Consider the following 24,509-nt stretch of genomic DNA (forward strand, 5'->3'; position numbering starts at 1 on the left):
AGTATGAAAAAAAAAAAAAAAAAAAAAAGAATAGAAGAGAACCGCTCACGACCCAGAGCATACCACCTCATTTGTCAAACATGGCGGAGGCATTGTTAAGGTATGGGCATGTATGGCTGCCACTGAAATTGGCTCACTTGTGTTCATTGATGAGGTCACTGCTGATGGCAGCAGCAGGGTCAATGCCATAGTATACAATAACATATTGTCTGCTTAGATCCAAGCAAATGCATCAAAACCTATTGGACAACACTTCATCAAGCAGCACGACAATGATCCAAAACATATAGCCAAAGCAACCAAGGAGTTTTTTGGGATTTGCAACAAAATATTGAATCTTAGGATGACTTGATTTAAATGTTTTAATTTGTACAATTACTTTTGGTCCCCTAAAACCAGGGGGGGGGGGGCTTTGTATGCTTTGGGCTGTTATTCCTACACAGGTCACCCAATATGAATGTAAAAACCTCAAATTAAAGCTGGAAAATCTCAATTTTAACCACACTGATTGTTTTACTTCAACTGTTTGTGTGCTAGAAAGCGAAAACGAGATCAAATGTGTAACAGTCTAAATACTTAGACTGCACTGTATGATACAAAACCTCTCTTCAATCGCTGAGATGAGGCTCATTCTGTCATTTACTTCGGTAATTACACCAATGTCTATGAAAGGATGAACATTAAATTTGTGCTTCTGTAATACTATTATAAAACCAAGTGTGCCAATGGCATAATCCTGATGCTTCAATGGTCCTCAACTGTGAATACTGATAGAAGATAAATATGCAGGACAGTCACATCTTTCACAAATCCAGTTCACATTAACAGTTTACTGTTAGGTGTATATAAAATGAAGGAATGCAGCAGTACTAGGATTACAAAGCACCAAAATAAGTATTAAAAGAGAATACATCTTAATACTAATAATACCAAGTTTACTGGTTCTATGTTCTGAGGAAAAGTTAGAACAGGACTAGAACTGGACAACATACCAATAAAGATCTACCGTTTCTGCACTTCCTTCAGATTTATGCAATGTTGGCTATGTCCCTGCCTTTGTGACCAGGAATAGCAGCTCAGTTCAGTACAAAGGGTCAAGGCATGCAGTTGCAGTTTCATTACTGGTGGATGTTAAAAAAGCCCACGCTGGTCAGGGACTCCTTTACGGTCACCGTGACCAAGTTAGCAGTGATGTCTGTGACAAACACATGCTCAATCAGGCTACGTGTAGGCTTCCAGTCCTGATTTGTTGGTACAGATACAAACATGCTCTGGCCCCCATTGTGGAAGGGGCCTGGTCGGTCTGAGTCGGAGCTATTCCCCTCCTCTCCAGTGCTCATTTGACTCTGAACCTTTTCTGGCTCGCTTCCATCCTTGGACAATGCTGTATCTTCCGGACCCTTAGCAGCCCTGCCAGGTGTAGAGGGGCTGTTATGCACTTGAACCCTCTCCACCCTTCCTGTCCTCTTAGAGAGTGCCTCCCTTACTGTACCCTCATTGCCCCTTTCTTTGGGAATGCCAGATTCTGGTTGGCTGTTCATGGACAGATTTTTCACAAAGTTGTGTGTCTGGTTATCATTGCCCACTGCTGCATTCTGTGCAGGTCTTGCAGTGCTGTGAAGGTTTGACTCTGCAGCAGACCCCTTACCTGCTGGATAACTGCCCTGTGTGGGTTTGCTGACACACTGAAGGTTGAGAACCTCCAGGCTGTGGGCCTGGCTGGTGCTGGACAGGCCTGCCAGCTTACTATTGGACAGCGGATGTATGAGCGTCTGCCCTGAAACAGAATGCTTCTGTTGCCCATTCAAAGAACCTACAGGTGCCTGGGGAGTGCCCTGGCCCTGCCCAATGCTGCAGCTACTCTGTTGAGAATTGTATAAATTAAGTGCTGCTACTCCAAGGGATTTTGATGCAGTGTTCTGCTTCAAGTCCAGTCCTGCACTGCTGCTGATGTCAGAGATTGAGAGCTTGAAGTCTGAGGTGTTCCTGCTCTGAGCAAATCTGTTGAGGGAAGAGATGGTTGTGGTCATGCTGTGGGTGGACTCTGTGGGGTTCAAGCAGCTTTTACCAATGCCACCGTGTGTGAAGGACCCACTACCCAGCACACCCAGATGCTCCCTGGAGTTCCGGCTCATGCCTGGGTAGGTGAAGCTGGCTGGTTGTAGTGGCTTTTTGGTGGCAGGCTTGGCTTCCCTGGTCAAAGCTTTAGAAGGGGTTTTCAAGAAATGTTTATCTCTCTTGCTCTGTTTGCATGCGTTCAGCTCTGGAGGCAGTGCTTTCCTCCAATGTTTTTTCTTTACTGGCTTCTCCCTGGCCACCACAGTCTGTGCTTTCTTCTGCGGAAGAGGGTGAGACTCACATGTTCGAGAGCCTGGCTTCACCTTTTTGGCACGGATAATATCATCATCAGAGGAGGCTGAGGAAGATGAGGAAGAGTTAGATGATGAAGATCTGCTTGATTTTGTTGCAGCTGGAACCAATTCCTGGAAGAAGATAATAAAAGGCTTCAGATAAACAGTGGGGTTCAGTCTGTGATGCATCACTATGTCGCTATAGTAAAATCTGTTTACCGGGATTTTTCGTGGCCGCCCTCTTGGTCTTTTGCCATGCTTCTGTAAAAGAATTTCCTTTTCCTGTTCACTGCAAATACATTAAAGGCAAAACTGTTGTCAGAATTCAAAGGGAATTATTCTGAACATAGCTCATTTAGAAAAAGCAATCTTGTGTTGTCTAGATGTCCAATCTTACACACTGATCTTTCAGAATTGCAGTTCAGACATCAGAAACAAACATCAGTCTGCATGTCAGTTTCTTGTACTCAGTGGAAATATAAATATGGCAGAAAAATACACCTCTTATGAAATGCGGCCAGTAGTCGTGAATCAAGGATGTTTTCCTCAGGCTCCCAGCTATTATGTCTGAAATGAAAGGGATCACAAGAATGGTCAGTGCGGTCCAGTTTATGTCTTTTTAGAAAAAAAAATAGATATTTGATTTGTATTTCATATCAGCACCATACACTTAAATATCTTGTTAAAACGGAAAATGACAACGTTGACCAGCTAGCCAGGGTTTACATGTACAAGTTAAGGCAAGCCATCTCATGACAAATACCAGTGTTCTTTTAAACGTTTAAAGCACTGTAACGAACGCTGCCACATCTGTCAACTGGTGAAATTTATTTTTGTCATTTTAGAATTCTAAACCAAATTGTTTGAAGCGTCCCTAATTCTTATTGGTTAATAGGGCTGAAAAGCCAACGGGCACTTCAGCGTTTCCCCGAAAACATGTCTGATTGATTAGGCTAGTTTATTTCAAGATAGCGGCTTGAAAAAAATGTTGATCTTTTCTCGGGAAACCTTTCCTAGTATGGCTGGCATCATTTGCCATGCCATCATCTGTACACACTAAAAATACACAACAGTCCTGATGGACAAAGGGAAATAGTAAATAACACTGATGATCTCGCTACGGTGTTCATTGTTGAAATTATGAGTTTATTATGCCTACGGTTTTGTAAAGCGTGCTAAAGTATGTAAGACAGCTTAGTTGCTCAATAAAAGGTAACGGTATGGCCGTGATGCACGTACATTTTGGTATAAATAAAGCTGAACTGAATAACATTAAGTTAGCTAGCTATGCTAGTGGGTAGCTACCGTAACGTTACCGTAACCGTAACCAAAAATATAGCGAAGCCTTACCTTAGAGATTTTTGCTTATCCAACTGGGCTTCCAATTAGCTAAATTAAACTACCAATAAGCAAATAGGAGGTAGTTGTATACGTCACTGTTTCCCCTTTGCCGTGTTAGCTTGCTCACTGTTGGCTATCTGGCTAACAAGCCATTTAACTACAATAGCAAAATACTGGTCGATCGCCTTAGCTAGATTGCTCCTCAGTCGTCCTTATCTGTATTATAGCTAACGTTACATCCAAATGTCAAAATTAGAAGTTCAGCAACAAGCGACTCGTTTTCATTGTTATGGCTGGTGCAACATCTTAACTAGATTACCTTGCGAGTTAGGCAGCATACTTACTTTGATGACCACCCTCTCCATTTCACCAGATACTCGAATTTTCCCTGCAAAAAACAAATGCAATGGTAAGTCGTAGCTTAACGTTCTATTTAATAATGTAACACAGGAATAGCTGCGAACCTTTTTTGGTCGTTTGCTGAGGATGCATTCCGCGTCAAAAACCTGTCCCCCGACAGCACTCATCGCATCTGCTTGTATTATATTTTCATGAAACAGGATGGACAAGGAAACACTAAATGTATTCCTTCGAATTTACCTTTTGCTAAAGGTACGTCATTTAAATAAAATGTTGCATTTCATCCATTTTCCTTTATCCGACCCGTTCTTCTTTACCCCGCCCGCTACAACCTAAATCAAATCCTACAACCAATGACCTACGGAGGATATGTAGGGGCGTGGTTGTTCCCCCAATATCAACAGAGTCTGGCGGCGGACTGAGGACACCTCCAACCCTCCAGCTCCACCCCTTCTGATTTTCAATCGTCATCGCTAAGCAACGGAAGTACTCCTGACTTGGTAGCAGCGCCTGGACCACTGAACTACACTCTATGATCTGGACGTTCATCATCTGTAAAACAGTTTTGCGCCCAATGTTTGTGCAAGTACATATAGCGCAATGAATATTGGCAATCTAATTCGGAACATTACCGCTGACCAGATACCAGAAGTATATTCACTGCATTCATACCCTTGTCTGTAGAAAAGGAACCAATGTCAAACTGCTTTGTATTTATGTAAGATATTCGATATAAAACTAATGTTCTCTAATGTTTATACAGTGCAGCTCTTGCGATTCCAAGTAGATATAGGGAGGTAAAGTGGATATATCTGAAACGATCATTCCGCTATACTGCTCCCTGTTAAATAGAAGAGCGAAAGCTAAATATAAGCAAACTATGTGACGCTGAAGTGTGGATTCAAAGTATGTTTTTCATGGTTTAAATACACAGCTATATACTAAATACGATGAGATCAGTTCGTAAAATCATGTTCTGCATTTTTAGATCGCCAAGAAACTCAGCGTCCCATAATGCTTCCCCTTTCATAGTGTTTATAGAAGTATTTAATGCTTCATTTGCTTATATGACGTTGTTGTTCCTATCTATAATGAAATCCGCAAGCATAGCCCTTAGCAGTATACCGGAAATATACATCATCAACGCCGTACCCTCTGCGTAGATTGGAAATCAGGCTTCTAAAACCATGCGTATCAAACCTCAAATAAACCTAATTTAAACTACCACGCAATTGTTACTTATTATAGAATTATAACCCTCTAAATACGTTTTAAAAATGTCCCCTTATGGCTACCAGACAATATCATGCCACTCCAGGCAGCCCTTTAATTGATTAATTTAGACATCAATCCTACCGTTGTTTTTAGTTTTAGCGTTCTTAATTTCAGGTCTAATCTCATTTTAAAAGCAGATTTCGTTAGATTGCCTTAGAGATCCTGGGCTTATTATTTCGAAAAGCCATAACTTCCCTGATAGGAATCACGTGGTGTATACAGAAGACTGTATAGCTGTGCACAACATCAGTAAAATCATGATCTAGGGCTAGGAAACTGTTCTCAGTCCAAACCTATCTATCGGTTTTCTTTCAGCTCCTGCTCTTGTTGCAAAAGTTTTATACGTCAGGAAAAGGGGGAAAACATTATGATCATAAAATCTGAGCAGGAGTCCAGCCACCGATAGAGCTGCAGCACAGGTCTAAAGTTTTATTGTGTGGGACATGAAACATACTGATAAACAAGTCCTTTAAATGGCAATGGTTAAAATATCCCATTATGATATTGGGGGAATCAGGTGAGATGGATTGCAATCACCTGTCTACACTGGATAAAATAACTCTGTATGCTCGTGCTTGCCTGTAAACACCGCATGATGGACATAATTTCAGTGTGTGTATTACAAATGTACTTTTTGCACTTTGTACCTCCTCCATTGTGCACGTGTGATGGGTACAGTGTGATACATTTATGTGGGAATGTAGTGTAGCATGTGTGCTCAACGAAAATGTTCTTCACAGAAAATAAGCCAAGGTCTTGGAGTTTCAGGTTTACATGGGCGACATTGGCTCAGGCGGTAAGAGCAGTCATCTGGCAGTCGGAGGGTTACTGCTTTGATCCTGCCCTGGGTGTCTTGAAGTGTCCCTGAGTAAGACATCATACCCCCAAATGCTCCTGACAAGCTGGTTGGTGCCTTGCATGGCAGCCAGTCGCAATTGGTGTGTGAGTGTGTGTAAGAATGGGTTAATGAGAAGCATGCTATAAATGCTTCAAACAGGTATTGCTAAAACACCCGTTAGAAACAAAGATACATTGGTATACAACACAAGGGTGTACAGTATTCCATTACGATGCTTCATGTTTCTTAACAGAGCCAATGGCAGTCATCAACATAAGTCAGAACAGATTGTATGTAATCGTTTTCATGTTACATCATATTACTAATTACCTGGAAAATTTCAACAAAATAATAAATTATACTCACCTTAGTACATACTTAAGACCCAATATGTGCAGTTGTTAGATTTTAATGGAAATATAATGGTGCCATTCTTTAGGTACTATTATATTGACATACACAGTTTGATTAGTGTTTCAATTCTTTAGTGCAAATACCTAAAAAATCAGAAAACTTCACATTAAGATTTGCCACATTTCTGTGCAAAAGGCGTTCGGATCAAAGTATATTTGTCAATTGGCTACTGCTACATTTGAAAGCAATTCCAAATTTCACGAATGATATTGAAAATGATATGATCTGACTTTTAACCAGTGATATGTACTACATGCAAAGTATTATACTTACATATAGATTCCATTATTCTAGGATATCATGGCAAAAAACAGTGGTTTACTGCTTTTGAGTACATACTTTATTCAATTACAATATACTTTCATGAACACTAATGTTAAATTATCCTGTTTACTTTCACATATTTTCTGTTTGCTTAATTCATTGAAATGTTGCCAAAATAATATACTTATAATTGTTACTGCTTGACACGCTACTATGTTCCATGATAGCTTCAAACATCTTTAATGTACAGTGGTAGCTGTTTGCTTCTTTCTTATAACCTGCTTGTGAGCTGGACTAGCAGTGGTCAGAAAATTGGCTTTACTCTATCCAGCACCATGGCATTCAGATTACAGGAGTTCATGTCTCGGTTGTAGACCCACCCGAATCCGTCGAAAGAGATGAGCAGCAGTTTGTTTCGGGTCCTCATGAGGAGCTCATTCAGTGGGGCCCCCAGAGAGGAGGAAACCAGCAGAAGGAACAGAGACACTGTCAACAGCATCATGGGTACAGCACTCTGCAGACAACAATGATACACTGAGACAAGAGCCTAATCCTGAGCTACACCTCTGAGATACTGTGTCACCTCACTGATTTTACTGGACTGCTCAGCAGACCACTGGATACTCTCCAGCTGCCCAAGCAAGATTCACGATTCTCTTTTATGAGCAGACAATTCTTATCTTATCAGAAGGCATCTTAGGCAATAGATCATTCAGCAGATTTGGCTTGTGATATGGTTCAGTTGATGATCTTGTTTATTGCTGTGTATTTAGTTTTGAAAGCAATTTATTTTTCTCAGGTTACAGTTCTGAGCATGCATATTGAAATGAATCCAAAAGCCCAATCAATCTTTTCGGTTTCATTTGTTTGACCCCTACAGTATCTGCCTGATGTATTGTTTGTTGATAACTCATCCACATAATATGCAGGTGGCAGATGCAGAGGAATTCGTTCAGGCTTTAGAATGGACCCTGATGTTCACTGCATAACTCCTCACAGGCTGGGGTTCAGCCATGTGGATTACTGCCACTCAGAAAACCTCTGCTTGTTTTGTGCCTTATTCCATATGGTACAATTGTTGCACTGTTTCTGCAAATGCCACTTGCTCCAGGGTTTCTCAATAGCTCCAGCAATGTAATACAAAGTCCAATTTGTACATTCCCAAAAAAAGGAGGTTGTCCTTCGAGGCATTTTTGTGGCACACGGTATTGCTGATTTGTCCAGTGAAACAGACATCTCATGAGTCCTACATTTAGAATTTTACATTCAGTCCTGACAACAGTGCACATACAGTGCACATTTGAATGTAAGTTGTGTTTATAATAAATAAAGCATTTGTTAATAGTGGAATATGAAACTCTGCATGTTTGATGATAATATTTTCAATGAATTCTCAAGTTTCAGTCTTTCCAGTAACCTACATTTTAGCGCCTTAACCTGTCTGGGTTTCTACATCACTTCCCCTGTGCACCCTTTAAGTAGATTTTGATTGCTTACTAGGATACAAGGTTAAAGCATATGATAAAATGTTCTTAATGATACCTGATAGCATGAAAGAGGATAATATTCAAGAGACTGTTAACCAAGTATTTATTTCTTTATTTTTCTGTGATACCCAACTGAAGGTTGTATTTGATGGGCATGTAAACAGTAAGTGAACTTGGACAAGCACATTCTGAGATCTTAAGATAAAATCTAGAGGAAATAATCTTCAAATTATATTTATACAATGCTGCTGAGATGATGCATTGCACAAATACATCATACTTCTCTTTTTAGATTACTGGTCTTATAATGTATTTGAGTTGAATCTTTATTATTTTTCCCTGAATTGGAATTCCTGAGTGAGTTTAGATTTCTTTGAGTGGTGTGGTGCATTTAGCCTTTTTTGAAAATTGCCAAACTCCATAAAATAAATCAAAGGATCATTATTGATACTAACTGTTAATTGGGGAAGAATTACGAAGAGAGGTGCTGATGTAGTAAATGTTTATTTTGTTAATATATTGTGCGTTTAAAAAGTTTTTAGTTAATGCCGAATAAAACCTAATGAATACAACTGTATACTCAGATTGGCCATATATTCTCATGCAATATGTTAATTGGTTACTTGTTGTAGCAAAAAGTCTCTGCCTGCTGATTTACAAGACTACAATAGCTGTGACACTTTATTACAGTTTGTCTTATGATTCACATTGAACTGACACTTTGATAGTGTACAAAAAGATTTAACAGTCTGTGAAAACAAAACCACGCTAATTGTGGGACCTTGTCATTACTGATCATTACATCAGCCTAAATGAATTAGGACGACCCACCATGCATTATCAGTATTCATTTATTCATATTAGCTTAGGCGTCCTCTTGCCAACCACAATGTTGCAGCTATATGCATATATATTCAGCTGTTTGTTTCTGCTTGGATATCATTTAGGGTATTTAGTAACATGAACAGCAACTTCCGAGAACTTTTTGAACCTTGTGTGCAATGCTCATGTTACTTATCTCCCGGATGTTGCAGCCAGACCACATTTCTCTTCAATTCATTTACATTTGAACTGATCACTGATGACTGCGCTGACTACAGATGCTCTTTGCAACAGCATTCTCAGAAAGATGTTTGCGTAGAAGTTTCCTTTTTATCATCAAATATATCTTCTTTGGATCTGGAAGAAAGTAGACAAAGACTGGTGAAATTAATGCATTCTTGTGAAGGTTAAAATGTACACATTTTGGTCACCCACCCAAGCAAGGTCTATTTGTAGCATTTATACTCAAAACATTCTGTCAGTATTACACTGTAACAATAATAACAGTGATAATATCACTTATACGTAGCATATGTGGTTCATATATCCATGAATCCACTGATTGGTGAACTTTTTTTGGTCAAGTTTATGTTGCATTAAAAAAATAGGCATTTTACTTCACACTGTCTTTCCTTCGTTTGTATGTGGAATGTGCTGTGACCACCATGCCGACGACAACCAAAAACCCAGCCACTGCTGCCAAAGCGATAAAGACGTTAGCCCGGACAGAATCTGAAACAAACAAAAAGAAAATACTCAATAGGGAAAAACATGAAATATTCCATAATCTGTCAGTAGCACCGTTGTTTATACCCGATAGTTTAGTTCACAAAGCACTGCGGCAGCAGATCATGTGTGTGTCTGTCTTTCGTCAATCAGATCTGCCAGGTATCCCACCAGGAATGGCAAATCACGGTGCTAGCTTTGCTATTCCTATCAAAACCAACAGCAATCATGCAGGCTCCCTTTTATAAGGGGGAAGTAAGTGTGAGAATTGCCCAGAGGCAAACAAGCTGAGGAGTTCAAAATCTTAACAGCAAAAGATTTTTGAGCTGCATATGGTAGTATTCAATATAAACAGCTTTTCATTGTAGGCGCAGCTATATTTCGAGTTGACTTTTGTGGGTCATCCCCAAAATTAGATAAAGAATGAAAAGGGCTGTCTTTTAAATATTCTAAGATAATTGTGATCTTTATGCCTTGCCTCTAGGATTTTCACCAGGATTTGGATCCAAGGGATGTTGAAGAACATAGTGTAATCGTGGGAGTTTACTTTTGTGCTTACCTTGTGTTTCTTCATCAGTACCTGTACCCTTAGAAGAGACTAACATGTGCCGGGTGTCATCTAGGGACCCATCGTGGATTTCAGGTGTAATGCCCAATAAGTGGCACATTAGGGGGTACACGCTCACTGTTTCAAATGGTCCCACCAGCAGGTTTTTGTGAAAATCCGGCCCCACTGCTCGGAAAAAGGGCTTCATATCCATCACCTGGTTGTCATAGCCATGCTCCCCCTTGCTGGATTGCACTGGGAACAGCTGGAGAAACAACAGATTGTTTTCTTATTATTTTTCCCCATAGTTGGTGACAGAATGTGAGAAACTGCCCATCCACTTCATGGTGTGACCTTAACTGTACTACAACTGTAAACGGTTACAATGTGATTTCAATTTCATACATGGTGGTTTACTTTGGTTTACATTTACATTCAGTTAAGCAGGTTTAACATGTGAGAGTATAACAGTGCTTTATATTGCCCTGGTTTTTTAATCGCCTCAGGACCCCTTAAAGCATGTGCAGATATATAATGCTTCATTTCAATGTTTAATAAAAAAAAAAAAATGTTTTTAATCACCTCTTTCTGCCTCCAAGCCCAGATATTGTAATGTAAATCTGGCTGTGTTCCTTCCTGACTGCCTTTAACATAAATCTAGCAATCTACAGTTTAGCATACATGAGAATAAGCTATACATTCCTAAATAAAAAAAAACTTTTTTAGAATGAATAACAATAAAGTGACTGGAGCAAAGTGTCATGGATTTGTGAATTTGGTGGATAATACAACATAATACATTTATGACTTTTACTGAAGTTACCAAAAAAATGTTCCTGCAAAACTAGGAGTCATTGTTAAAATTTTAATGGTTACTGGTTACTGGTTACATCAGCTTGTCCAGTTGCATTTCATTTAATGGCAAAGCTTATTGTTCAGTAGGATGAATGAAGTAGTAATAGAAAAATGTTGTGTGGTAGGTAATGTTGTTTTAGTGGTTAGTGTTTTTATGCTTTGCTATTAACTCATATTGTGTGCGCTAACTTGCATTATCTAGAAATGGCAGCGGGGGGCGATATTGACTCAAAAAGAAAGTAAAATAGCTGGGATCCATGTTTGATGATTATGAATTCATTGTCATTTATGCCCCTGAATCATTGTTCCATTTCAGATGAATTAAATAAAGTGCTGAATCATCCAAAACATTTGGCAAAAAATAGGTTACTTTGTAATGCCAGTGGTGAAATACTCTACATTTGAACCTTAATTGAATTAGGAGTTTGTTTTAATCCTGCATGTTATTATGTTACCATTACATTTACTTGAATTTTTGTTAAATACAATAGCATGCAAGACCCATTTGAACATTTACAGCTGTGTATTCAATTATTTGGTCCCATTCTTGACATTCACTAGTTAACCTTTGTGGTTGTCATGGATCTTGGATCTGTGAGTAATACTGTACATAGGTATTGATATAGATAGCAGTATCTATACAACTCCAATAAGATTGTAATCAGGGGCGTTGATCTTCTGAATTATCTGCAGGTTATGAAATAAAGACTGCGAGATCCTATGACCAAAGGAACTGAAGCCAAAAACACACAAAATTGTTGATTCAGTCTTTGCTACACCCGGGTCATTCATATTGGCCCTCATAATTTGTGCTTTCATAAGTGTATACTTCAACAGCTCTTCTCATTACCTTCCCCCCAGAGGTTGCATCTGGAGACACTGACCTTCAGATACTTGTACCTTCAGTTCAAATCAGAACTCGTACCCTCCTGTTCACCCCTGAAATGCCTTCCAGTACTTTCAGCTCCACAAGCTACAGTTGCTAAACTGTGCCCTGCTAATCTATCTCCCAGTACAGGCTTGCACATTCTTAAAATGCCGGCACATTCCTACCACCTTCCACCCAGCTTTTTTCAATACATTTTTTATGGTTCCTTCAATCCCATGACAATCTGACATCTGTCCTGGCTGAACTAAACTCATGCTCAATTTCTATTGAATTCTCTGAACTAATTTTAGTTTTCATTACAAGCCTTCCTCCTATGCAAAATGTTACATTATTTCAGTGCAACATTTTTAAATTATATTTTCAAGTTTGCAAAATGACATTTGTTTTCTCATATTTCCCCAAACTGTGTGTTCATATTCTTATGTATATAGCTTGCTTAAGGTTGGCTGTCATGCAAGGTACCAACCAGCTTGTCAGGAGAAATTGGGGGCTAGGTGTCTTGCTCAGGGATATTTCGACACACCCAGGGATCAAACAGGCCACCCTCTGACGGCCAGATGACTGCTATGAGTCAATGTCGCGAATGTCACATTATGCTATAGAGGACAGCATAATGTTTAAACAGGTTTGCTAGTACTTATTAATGACTATCTCTTAAGAACTTGTAATCAGGTTTGTGAGTTACATCTCTGGTCTGAAATTTTTTACTCATTACAACAGCTTAATGCACTGAAAGATATCATTTTATAATTTATGTATGAGTACTTATGAATCTTATCGTTTCTCACACTGAATGTGAATAGTGCAAATGGTGTGTGATCATTCAAAATGAAAAAAAGGGGAACATAAAGAACCATAGCGTGATGAAACTATGATAATTATCAACAAAATCTAATATTCCATGATCTGTCAGTAGCACCATTGTTTATACAATACAACTGTTTCCATGGAAGGATGAAATATCACATAAATATTCTATTGGCAGGCACAAATACTTTTGTGCTTAAAGGGACAACAGCCAATTATGTTGAACATTGCAATTACAGTTAAAGTGGCTATCCTTAATTTTTCAGTTTTGGGGGATATGGCCACATCTGTGGAGAATGGTGGTCACAAAGGTTTGTTTTCACACTCCAAATACCAGAGTTCCATTCAAAACTAGGAGCACAAGCAGAGCTTGTTTCTTAAAAGATAGAGTATAGTGCAGGGATGTACAGTAATCCTGTTTCATGATTTTGTGGCAACTTCTGCTCTTAATTATTTAATTAGCTCAATCATGTCTAAATCCTATATGTGTATAAGCACCAGCTACAGTCACAGACTGCTGGTGTCATGATCTGTGTTCATTGTTTCCTGATTCTGTGTTACCTACCTGTTACACCTTGTTATCTGTGTAACATGTTGGTTGGTCACACTTTCTAGGTTTTTATATGCAATTTGTATAATAGGACACTAGAGAAACAGTGAGTATTAAATATGTCTGTTCTTTAGTTTTGGAGAAGTAAGCACTTAAATTTATCGTCCTATTTTCAACCGATTGAGAATGTTCTCCTCATAGTGCGTCACACGAGGATAACCACTCCCCTTACCCCTTCCCTATAACTCCCATAGTTTGCTCCACTGGCCTCCAGGCAAGACAATGCAAATATTTGACTAACATGTTAGGTTCACTTAAATTAAAGTGCCTTTTAAGGACTATTAAGAGTATTTCTGGTTATATTAATTTAGCGTTATCTAGCTAGCTCATTTGCTTTCATAAGGTGATGTTATTGATAATGTGAGCTCTTCAAAAGGACGTTATAGTCCTGCTTTTATCTCTGGCTAGCTTGCTAGCAAAAATGATAATTGGATAAGTCCGTGGCCTTATCTTAGCTATCGATAGTTGTTGATATACTAAGTTAGCTAGCTTGTGAAAATTCAGTCTCCCAAGATGAGTGCGTATCATGGAGGTAGCTATGGCAACAAACAACAATGTGTGGGCACGTCTAAAAAGCTTAAGCTTTTCTGTGTGGATTTGTACTAAAATTCTTTGAACAACCAGCATCGGCAGACTCTGATTACGCCTTGGATTATTTGAACGAGTGTAGTTTATAGAGTGGTCAGAAAACTAAAATTAAGGTATCTGGTTGGAACAAAAACCAACACGTAGATCGGCCCTCCAGGACCGGAGTTGTGTACCCCTGGTATAGTGGTACCGTATTTTGGAGAAAGAAGCCTAGAGACAACCAAGAATGTTCTCTGACATGGTAATAGCAACCTAATTGAACCTAATTTTAAAGGTGCTGTTTGGATTTAGATGCTTGCTCTTTCACATTCCACAGGCAACAGAGTGTGCATAATCAAATTTGAATACCTGGCAGGAATGTCACACCTGACACCACAATTTAAGAACGCGAACACATTGAATCGATATTGCTACAAAAATGCCGTTCGCAAGAAGGTATACTTTTATTTTTGTTATATAAAAAAATCACAGATATACACTTACCCCATTGATGACATACCCAGGGTCAGCCATGAGTATGAGGGGCAGGAGTCGAGGGTGTTTGGAATAGTGGAGGCGCTCAGGCATGTCCTCCTTCTTGTAGACGCGGAGGTTGGGATGCCCTCCTTTCAGGGCATTGTAGACCTTGTCCAGCATTCCCTCCTTGGGCAGCATCAAGCCAGTGGGGCCATAGTCTATCAGATGGAACTTGATGTCCCGGAAGGAGAAGCCAGGGATCTTGGACAAGATGATCTCATTGACCAGGCCTTTCTTGAGTACTGTGGACATGCCATGGTCTGCTGTGATGATGATGTTCAGATGGTCAGTGAGACCATGTTTTTGAACAGCAGTGCGAATATAACCCACCGTACGGTCCACCTGCTTCACCATCTCCCTGCGCTCTGGTGTGTCTGGACCATATTCGTGTCCTGTTTCGTCTGGTTCCCCAAAGTACAGAGAGACAAAGTCCAAGTCCTGCTCAGCAAACCAGGTCCCAACCACCTTGTCGATATTCATTCGCCATTCTGTCTCATTGGAGTGGTCGTAGAAGCGTGCCTCTACCTGGCTCACCTGCACCTTCTCACCTTGGTAGGTGGCTGCAGTGCCAGGGAAGTGGAGTGAGCCTGTTTTCAGACCCTAGGAAGGGGGAATAGACACACTGAGAGACTAACAAAGACAAAATAGATGGAAACTGCTTGCTGGTGTGAAGAGTGGTGCTAATAACCTTTACCTGCCTCTGAGCAGTGATCCAGATGGGTAGACTGCCATTATCCCAGTATTCATCGACAAACTGTGCCATGTAGTATTGCTTTTTTTCTTGTGTAGTTGTGTTGAACCACATGTTGTGGATCACTCCGTGATTCTCAATGTAACGTCCTGAAACACAGTAAACAACAGTGTACTTCCAGCCTGTGTTGGATCTATACCCACAACTCAGCTCTTTCCAGTGCTTTCCACATGTATCGATGGCTGCAGGGTTGTCAATGACATGGCAGTGCGACAGTGGTCCATACACATGAAGAGAATGCACAATGCTCAGTTCTGTCTGCAGTTCCTTTATGTTTGGTGTTATTGTGGTCCTATTTTAAATAATAAATCTCCCACTTTCAGTAAGAAGCTTGGTCATAGTAAATTGTTCATACTGTATTTGCAAATTGAGATCAGTATTTAAACTATTATGTGTGTCTGGGCTCTGGGGCTAAAATGGAAAGTGCTAAACTAATGTTAAAGCAAATGCATTTCTCACACCTAATTTTGCACCTAACAAAGAATTAAACATATAATGATAGTATATTATATATGGATGCACCAATGTGGATTTTTAAGGCTGATACCATTTTTTTCTCCACCTATATCTGCCGATGCTGATTGTTCAAATAATTTTAGTACAAATCCACACAGAAAAGCGTAAGCTTTTGAGACTACACAGATAGTCAAGTGATACCATGAATGTAAGAGGTAATGAAATCACACACTCCAAATAATACATGAAACAATAATTTTATTTTATTAATTATTAATTAAATTTTTTTGGTTCTTGTCCTTAAATTTGTCATATTGAACTGTCTAACAGTACTTCCTCCATGAGAAATATGTGCACCACATGTATTTCAAACTTCTATTTTGCTGTCATTCCACGCAGCTTTTTAAGGCTTTTCACTTTTTTGCACATCATTTTTAGGTGGATGAAGGAGTGCCCCCTCTTGGGAATAAAATAGTATTATTAAACTCTTGGCTCATACTGTATCTTTTGTAGCTTATTACACAATCGGAAAATAGAATCGGCCAGTCAAATTCTGTGTTTTAAAGCTCAAATTCAAATTCATTGATACATTGGTGCATCCCTAATATTATAAGATTATAGGAATTGAATTCCAATTAATAGCATTCTAAATACTACATCGACTCTCGAGTGAGTCTCAAATAATGTCATTTTCTTCTTGATACCTGTCAGCAGTGTGAAGTGTACAGGACTGGTAATGGTCAGGAAAGGCGGAGTCACATAAGTTGCTTTGACTCCATCCAGTGCCATGGCATCCAGATTAGGGGTGTCCACATCTCGGTCGTAGTCCCACCGGAATCCGTCGAAAGAGATGAGCAGCAGTTTGTTTCGGGTCCTCATGAGGGGCCCACTCAGTGGGGCCCCCAGAGAGGAGGAAACCAGCAGGAGGAACAGAGACACTGCCAACAGCATCATGGGTACAGCACTCTGCAGACAACAATGATACACCGTTCTGTACAAGCCAGCCTGTTCTGAGACAGGAGCCTAATCCTGAGCTACACCTCTAAGATACTGTGTCACCTCAGTCTGATTTTACTGGACTGGACAGCATACCGGGGTCTAAACCATTCTCTGAGGGTTTATGAGCAAACTGCTTCTGCTTATCTTATCACCAAGAACCATATATCTGATTAGACTCACTCAGCAGATTTGGCTTGCATTATGGCTCCTTTTATAGCTTAGTCTATCAAGTAAGGTTTTAAAACTTTAGTCTGTTTTTTTTAGTATTTAGTATTTATTGTTTTTTACCGGTTGAGAATGTTCTCGTATCGCGTCACACGAGGATAACCACTCTTCTTATCCCTCCCCTATAACTCGTGACCCATAGTTTGCGCCACTAGGCAAGACAATGCAAATATTTGACTATTGCGTCACATAAATTAGATTGTTTTTCTAAGGACTGTTTCTAGTTATATTCATTTAGCTACCTAGCTAGTTTGCTTTGAAAAATACGTTTTTAAATACATTTAAATGACTCAATAATAAAAACAATTATGCACTTTTTGTTGCCTAAAGACAACTGGCAAGTGTCACATTCAACCACCATGTTACTCGTTTAATACTATAACGTTTCATTTCCTTTCGGCTAGTGAACTTTTCTTCGTCGAAGATGCAATTGGCTTTTAGTTGCCACATCGTCTGCGTGAAGTTTTTTTTTTCTTTTTTTTTTTCAGCAACAGGGACTATTTTTTCCTCCCGTTACCATTGCATTTCAATTAATACATTTGTTTCGAAGCTAAAAATAAATTGTCCATAACTACATTACTTTGTCAAGTTAGCCGTGGTATAAGGGGGATAATATCCCATGAACGAGTCAGTTATGAGGAAATAATTGCCCTTCAGGAAATAGTAGCATCGCCTTGCCGGCCAATTATTTCTTCATAACTGACTCGTTCATTATCTTACGTAGCTTTTCAGATTTATAATAGCATAGTGAAATGGTCAAAACGGCAGGGAAGGTGGTCCTATGGTTGTATCTGATTTAGTTTTTGTTAATAACCATATACATATTGCAATGTGACTGACGCAGGGGAAACAGCGTTCTGATACAAAGCGGCCAAAACCAGGCTATTTCCCGGTCATGCTGGGAGACCACGAGAGAAGGTGCTCAAGCACCACTGCTGTTGACTCCAGTATAGGTTATTCAGATCTGTTTTCAATGTAAAGTCTATGATACAATTGTGGTAAAAATATGTATTTTTTTCCCACAGAAAAATCTGTGTTTCCTTCATCTAATGCCTCACCGTGTGCCGATTTTCTTTAAGTTATTATATAGTTATTCGGATAATACAGTAATTATCTGTGGATGAATCAGGGACTGATTACGTCACTCTCTCTCACACGCTTAGTGGAGGAGCCGCACTCTTCTTCCCTACTGCAGACTCAGGCTCCAAATGTACAATATGGCGGCGTCTGTGAACTTGACTTCTTGGGCTCCAAAACGCTTTTCACAAGCCCATGGATAGTCAGTAGGTGACCTAACAGGCACCATATTTTTCTACAGTCTATGTCTGATACACATCTAATCGACTGGGGGGCATTGTTTCCTTCTTCCATATGGATTACTGGCAGCTCAGCACAGTCACTGAATATACTCTGTTTCGTTTATAGTTGACCTCAGTTATTTCTAGTTGCACATTATTTTTACATCTTAGCGGGGTCTAATCTGCGTTGTGTCTGTTTTGGATAAGGACGAGACCGAAGCGCTGAATCCCCTTCAAAGGCACTTTATTTCTCCACCTGTGATAATAGATAACTCATCAACGGCGCATACACGGTATACCCCACCAGCCCTTAGCAGCGCCTCCTCGTACCGTTACCTTTTGCAAAGGCCGGTGCGTGAGGGCGGTGACAATATAAACAGAGCGACACAGTCACACCGAGTGTGGCGCCAAATAATAACCATTTGTGCACGATGGTAAAAATAAACTAAAAGGAAGATCACGACTTTATGTCCCGAACAGGTGACATAAACTTCTCATAACAAAATATTTAATTGAAAATACAGTCTGTATACGATTAACAATGAAATATCATAAGGACAAAGAAAAACGTACCTCCTCGTACCGTTAACTTTCGCAGAGGAACGATTAGAGATTGACGTCAGAACGTTAACCCTTCGTGGGCGTAACTAACAGGGTAGATTCTATCAAGCACCAAATATTCACGTTACAACAATAGTACTGGGAATTCCACATAAAATAATAATATGCCGTACTCTTACATTTATAAAAGCAATAAAAACATTCATATAACAATACCACCCGAAAGTGTTGATACACTCGGCCAAATACCTCTGCGAGTGCTATATTTCACAGTAAAAGTGCTTGTTCATAAATAGTGTAACATCATCACTCTATTACACATAGATCTTGGTAAATGACCAACTCAAAACTATTCTTCTATGCTGAATCCCTTTCAGTCTGGGTTTAGGTCCAGGCAAACCACTATTTCTGGCTTAAAAATACATTGTGTCTGCTCCTGATCATTTTGTTGATTTATTAAAAGCCTTTGAAGCAATCATTCATCCACTGGTTACTGACTACTGGTTACCCGGTATTGGTTTGGATTTCATGGCTTCTTGGCTATTTCAAAATTACCCCTCTGACAACTAAGGTAGGCAAGACTTGATGTATTAGCAAAGGTGTTCCATTGGACTTGACCCAGGGGCCAGAGTTATTCACTGTTAATACACAATGCTTATAAACAATGATCACTTTATTAGGTATTTTTTTAATTTTCTTTTTTGTTGACTTATTGGTTTTCTGTTGCTGTATCCCATCCACTGCAAGGTTTAACATGTTGTAGGTTCAGAGATGTTCTTCTGCATACAACTGTTGTAACACATGGTTATTTGCAATATTTGTGCCTTCCTGTCAGCTTGAACCAGTCTGGCTATTCTCCTCTGACCTCTCTCATTAACAAGGCATTTTCACCCACAGAACCGCTCAGTAAATGTTTTTTTTACCATTCCCTGTAAACTCTAGAGACTTTTATGTTTGAAAATCCAAAATTTCTGAGATGCTCTGTCTGGCACCAACAATCATTCCATGGTCAAAGTCACTTAGATCACATTTGTTCCCCATTCTGATGTTTGGTCTGAACAACAATTGAACCTCTTGACCATGTCTGAATGCATTTATGCATTGAGTTGCTGCCACATGATTGGCTGATTAGATATTTGCATGTGCGCAGGTATAGATGGTGTTCAGGCCTACCTAAAAGTGGTCACTGAGTGTACAGTATAGCAACAATGTTGTTGCATCCCTGAACACTTGTTATTATTATCTGTATGCTGACGATACTATCTTTTACTTTTGTCTATACAGTCTGCATTTGACAATCTGTAACTTTCCTTTACAGATAGAATCATTCTATTATGTTGTTTGTGTAAAACTATCACCAAAAGCCTGCTATTTGGATACAAAAATAGATAAAAACCAAGATTGCACTTGTGTAGGTGGCTTCTAATGCACAAAATCCACAAGTCATATTACTGCCATAGGTAAACATGGAATGGGATTAACTTTATTCTCCGCTGCATGTCGAGCCATTTCTGACAAAATGGCTTAAGAGGGTACATAATCCCTCTAAAGATGAAAAACACATAATTGAGAAAAATTAACAGCTTGTTAAAATTCTGTGATTGCAATTGAAGTTGCTACAAAAAGCAGCATACAGTGGTCCTGGATCAAGTTTTATAACCACTGGGTTAAGGCACCACTCTGTAGAGCAAGGATGAGCCCCACAGTCTCAAATCAAAAACTTGATGCCAGGTTGTAGCTGTATAAATCATATGATAAAAAAATCCCTATTTTGCTATATGACAAGATCATATTACCAATGTATGCAGAATAGAAGTAATGGGTAAAATAGTCAAATGAGGACAAAGCTGTTCTCTAAAGCAAGGGAAATTGAAAAAGAATGTTATCTTTCAGTAGATTACCTTTAACACCTATAGATTGTTTTTATTGTGAAGTAATTTATTTGTGAGTGCACTTCCGTGAACCGTTAGATAAGACAGCAGAGATCTCTGGGACATGCTTGCTGACCTGCATGCCTCAATCAGGACATTCAAAAATGTAGTAAAGGGTTTGGAGGTGGAATCGATCAGAATTTGTAATTGCTTCCTTAGCTAATTCTTTTTCCTCTTGTTTGTCTTTTAGGCATGTTATTGTGAGCTTCTACTATATATTTTACTATATGTTTTCCTGTTGTTATTACACTGTTTACAGCACTATATTGTTGCTAGGGCTCCCTTGAAAAATAGATCCTATAATCTCAATGGGACTCACCTGGTTAAAACGAATGTATACAATGAAAACGTTGTCATTTTATCTTTTCTGTACTGTGACAGAAAATCTATTTCTGGCAGTTAAAAATGCACCATTAAAGTCCACCATTAAAGTCCATTGGTGACTATAGTTGACGGGTTTTTGTGAGTCATGAATAAATGTTTTATGACCAATAGAGGTGTTGATATACTGCATATGAAGCTGAATTAGGCCATTATTTATTGAATGGTTACACTTGTTTCAAAAATGTACGTGTTTGTTCATTCTCGGGAAAAAAATTAAGTAAATTGGACTTCACTAGCCTGATGTCACTTATTAGCCAAAAAGAAAGAAAGGGAAAAAAAGGGAAAAAAAATTCTGTTCATCCCAAAATATATATCCCCAGTGTATCAAAAATAGACAAATGCAACCAGTCATCTCGCTGGCAAGCTAAATGTAGTGGCAAATTTGGCTACTTAATGAGGGGTGCGTGGGGGTTGGACCCAAAATGCACGACTCAGAAACAATAGTAATATAAAGACCCCTCAGGGCTTTATTCGGGACGAATCCCAGGAGCGTAGTCAAAACAAGCAAAGTCCATCCAGCCAAACAAATAGAAAACAAACAAAAAGCACGGTGCCGAGGGAAGAGGCAAACTCGTAGTCAGTAGACGTGCAGGGAGGTCCGGTAGCAGGAGAGCTGTCAGCGGGGCAGATGAACAGACGGACGGCAGGCAGAGGCGTAGTCGTGGGCGAAGCGGGAGTCGAAACCATGAAACAATCAGCGAAGCAAAAGTACAAAAACGGTAGGCGAGGACGTGGTCAAAAAACAAACGATGGTCACAAAACAGAAATCAATAATCAATGGTCGGTAAACAGGCTTGGATCGTAACGTGTAATCAATAGTGGTAAATGCTCAAGAGTTGCGTGGTAAACAGAGGCAGACAATTTTGCAGTGAACAGTTGCGCGACTGGGCTATAAATGCGGGTGTAGACAGGTGTAGACAATTAGTTAGAGCGTAGCAAGGAAGTGGAAAACAGGTGCGATGGATGACAAGTTTAACAAGGAGATTAGTAATCGTTAGTAATAAACCTATCCTGCCCTAGCATTAGTAAATTAGTAAATGACATGCACGAGAAACGTAAGGTAACATGAACACATGATTAGTTTGTTAGTTTCTACCCAATCCTGATCTAGCGTTAGTAGTTTTAGTAAATAGACAATAGGAAACAATTAGGGAGTGAATGACAGAAAGAGAGAAAAGGCGGAACGCAAGGTTTGCGGAAAGACATGTAAAAGTGTATGCATAAACAGTGACCAGTTAACGTAACAATAAACATAAATCAAAACATGACACAAAGCGAAACTAAGACGATAATCACTCAACATAACAAGGTAATATAATAGTACGAAACATAACTAGACATGACAAGAAAATAAATCGTAACGAGACATAACTAAACATGACAAGAAAATAAATCGTAATGAAACATAACTAAACAACATGACGAACCTAGACTAACATAATACATGATAAGACACTACGTGACTAAGACAACATGAATAAACATAAAACATGGCGAGACAGACCTGAAACGTGACACTTAATTTTCAAATATCGAATAATGTGAAAGTGCTTAACTTATTATTTCGTGGACAGAAATTGTTCTTGGTATTTACATATTAGGGCTTCTAGGTACAGTAACTAAGCACTTAAGTGATGTATTTACATATCTCTTGAAAGCTGTAAACAAACACTCCATTTGAAATTGTGGCATATATAATTAGAAGGTTAAAAAACTTCCTGAATCCCAAAAATGAGTGGAAATAAGCATTCAAAATTCATTTTGCCAATTTGTCACACCATTACTTCTGCCTTTATTTAAGTTAAAAAAGGTTCTAAACTACAGATGCTGTCTTTTTTCCACAGCTTTCCATGGTTTCTTGGAGGGCGGCTTCTCACTTCCCCTGAAATGGTGATGATGTAGTGTGAACAGAGCTAATGAATGGCCCCTGCAAAAAGGTGTATTTCCCTTGCTGCCACTTTGTGTTGCAAAACAAACACAAAAACACTGTTAAGATGAAGATGTGGTGCTTTTTCAAGCAACATTTTAAACACTGATCAGCCAATGTCATTGCATGCTCAAGCTCACAGCTCTGTTTCTTCCAGGCTACATTTGATCAAAGTTTGAATGACAAATCATGGTGGTTACATAATTGCAAAATAGGGTACAATGTGGTAACCTCACAATATAACCTGGTGCTAAATTGAGGTCTCTGTAGTATTATCCTTGATGACAGTTTTCACATCATCCTAATACTAATCATTCACTGTATTTGTTACTGTGTGTTAAATATAGCAACACAAATTGCTGGTGCCCTAAAAACACGGTAAAACAATACATAAATTGGAGCAACTCTCTGTCATTGTACTTCTATGTAAAATAACATTCCATTATTATCTGGCTAGCTCCAATTCAGCATTCTAGCAATCTAGCGAGGTCAAAAATATTTTGGACAAAGGCCTTTTTTCTTGATTTGGCTCTGACCTCATTTTTGAAACAGGAAGTGATGGAATGACACTATATAGTTCCTTTAGACTGAGATGAACAAACTTAAGGTAAAATTGCCAATTCATAATTTTGTAGATCACTGGTATCCTTGCTTTGCAGCTGACATGACATCCTCACAATGGAGATTTGCATAAACATGAACATGAAAGCTGAACACAACTTGAAAAAAAACAAAAAAAACTATCATAGCAGCTGACATCACATTCTTCAGATAAGTGAACAGGCTTTCTCTTGATTGGATAGCAGAGGTTGAGGCAATAAGCTCTAATAAATACACTGGGAATTCCATATTGGTATGAAATTGAGAGAGGTAACATTGTAAACAGTATTTCAATAATATAATTTATTCAATATTGAATATCACACTTTAGTGAATTATTTAAACTGTGATAATATTTGAAAAAGATGAACCACACTTTACAGTTCACAGTAAATTGAAGGAGAGTTGGCTACAAAGCATGGCTTTTTTTGTTTTCTGTATCTACTGTAACAGGAGCTATGCTGATCCCAGCCTGTCATCTACTTGGCTGGTGTATGACTGCCTCTGCTCGCTGGTGTTTTATGGTGCAGCCTTATCGGTGTCTGTCAAATTGCCTGACAGCCAGCACTTTAGATTTGTTTTTGTTTCGTTTTTTTGTCCTTGTAAGTTCAAGGCAAACTTTTCATCTTGTGCAGAGATAAGATAAAACATTCATCAGCATTTATTTTGCTCATTCATATTCATTAT

The 24,509-nt window shown here is 39.0% G+C and overlaps 2 protein-coding genes across 3 annotated transcripts; both read right to left on the reverse strand.

The window, feature by feature from the left end:
* Positions 1 to 9: 9 nt before the first annotated feature.
* LOC133122097 (chromobox protein homolog 2-like) lies at positions 10 to 4,368 on the reverse strand. The gene is made up of 5 exons (XM_061231804.1): positions 4,157 to 4,368; positions 4,037 to 4,080; positions 2,853 to 2,918; positions 2,571 to 2,640; positions 10 to 2,483 (listed from the first exon to the last, which is right to left on the reverse strand). The coding sequence occupies exons 1-5, from the start codon at positions 4,217 to 4,219 to the stop codon at positions 1,119 to 1,121; spliced, it is 1,608 nt and encodes a 535-aa protein (XP_061087788.1). The 5' UTR covers positions 4,220 to 4,368; the 3' UTR covers positions 10 to 1,118.
* Positions 4,369 to 8,818: 4,450 nt separating this feature from the next.
* On the reverse strand, positions 8,819 to 19,003 carry LOC133122503 (ectonucleotide pyrophosphatase/phosphodiesterase family member 7-like). 2 transcript variants are annotated; one of them, XM_061232498.1, is made up of 7 exons: positions 18,993 to 19,003; positions 16,602 to 16,863; positions 15,385 to 15,530; positions 14,658 to 15,290; positions 10,438 to 10,690; positions 9,770 to 9,884; positions 8,819 to 9,509 (listed from the first exon to the last, which is right to left on the reverse strand). In XM_061232498.1, the coding sequence occupies exons 2-7, from the start codon at positions 16,849 to 16,851 to the stop codon at positions 9,452 to 9,454; spliced, it is 1,455 nt and encodes a 484-aa protein (XP_061088482.1). In that variant the 5' UTR covers positions 16,852 to 16,863; positions 18,993 to 19,003; the 3' UTR covers positions 8,819 to 9,451. The 2 variants fall into 2 exon arrangements, with proteins under 2 accessions (XP_061088482.1, XP_061088483.1); XM_061232499.1 differs by lacking the exon at positions 18,993 to 19,003 and adding an exon at positions 18,740 to 18,748.
* Positions 19,004 to 24,509: the final 5,506 nt, after the last annotated feature.

This window comes from Conger conger, chromosome 2 (assembly GCF_963514075.1).
Source record: "Conger conger chromosome 2, fConCon1.1, whole genome shotgun sequence".
In the NCBI taxonomy this organism is placed as follows: domain Eukaryota; kingdom Metazoa; phylum Chordata; class Actinopteri; order Anguilliformes; family Congridae; genus Conger; species Conger conger.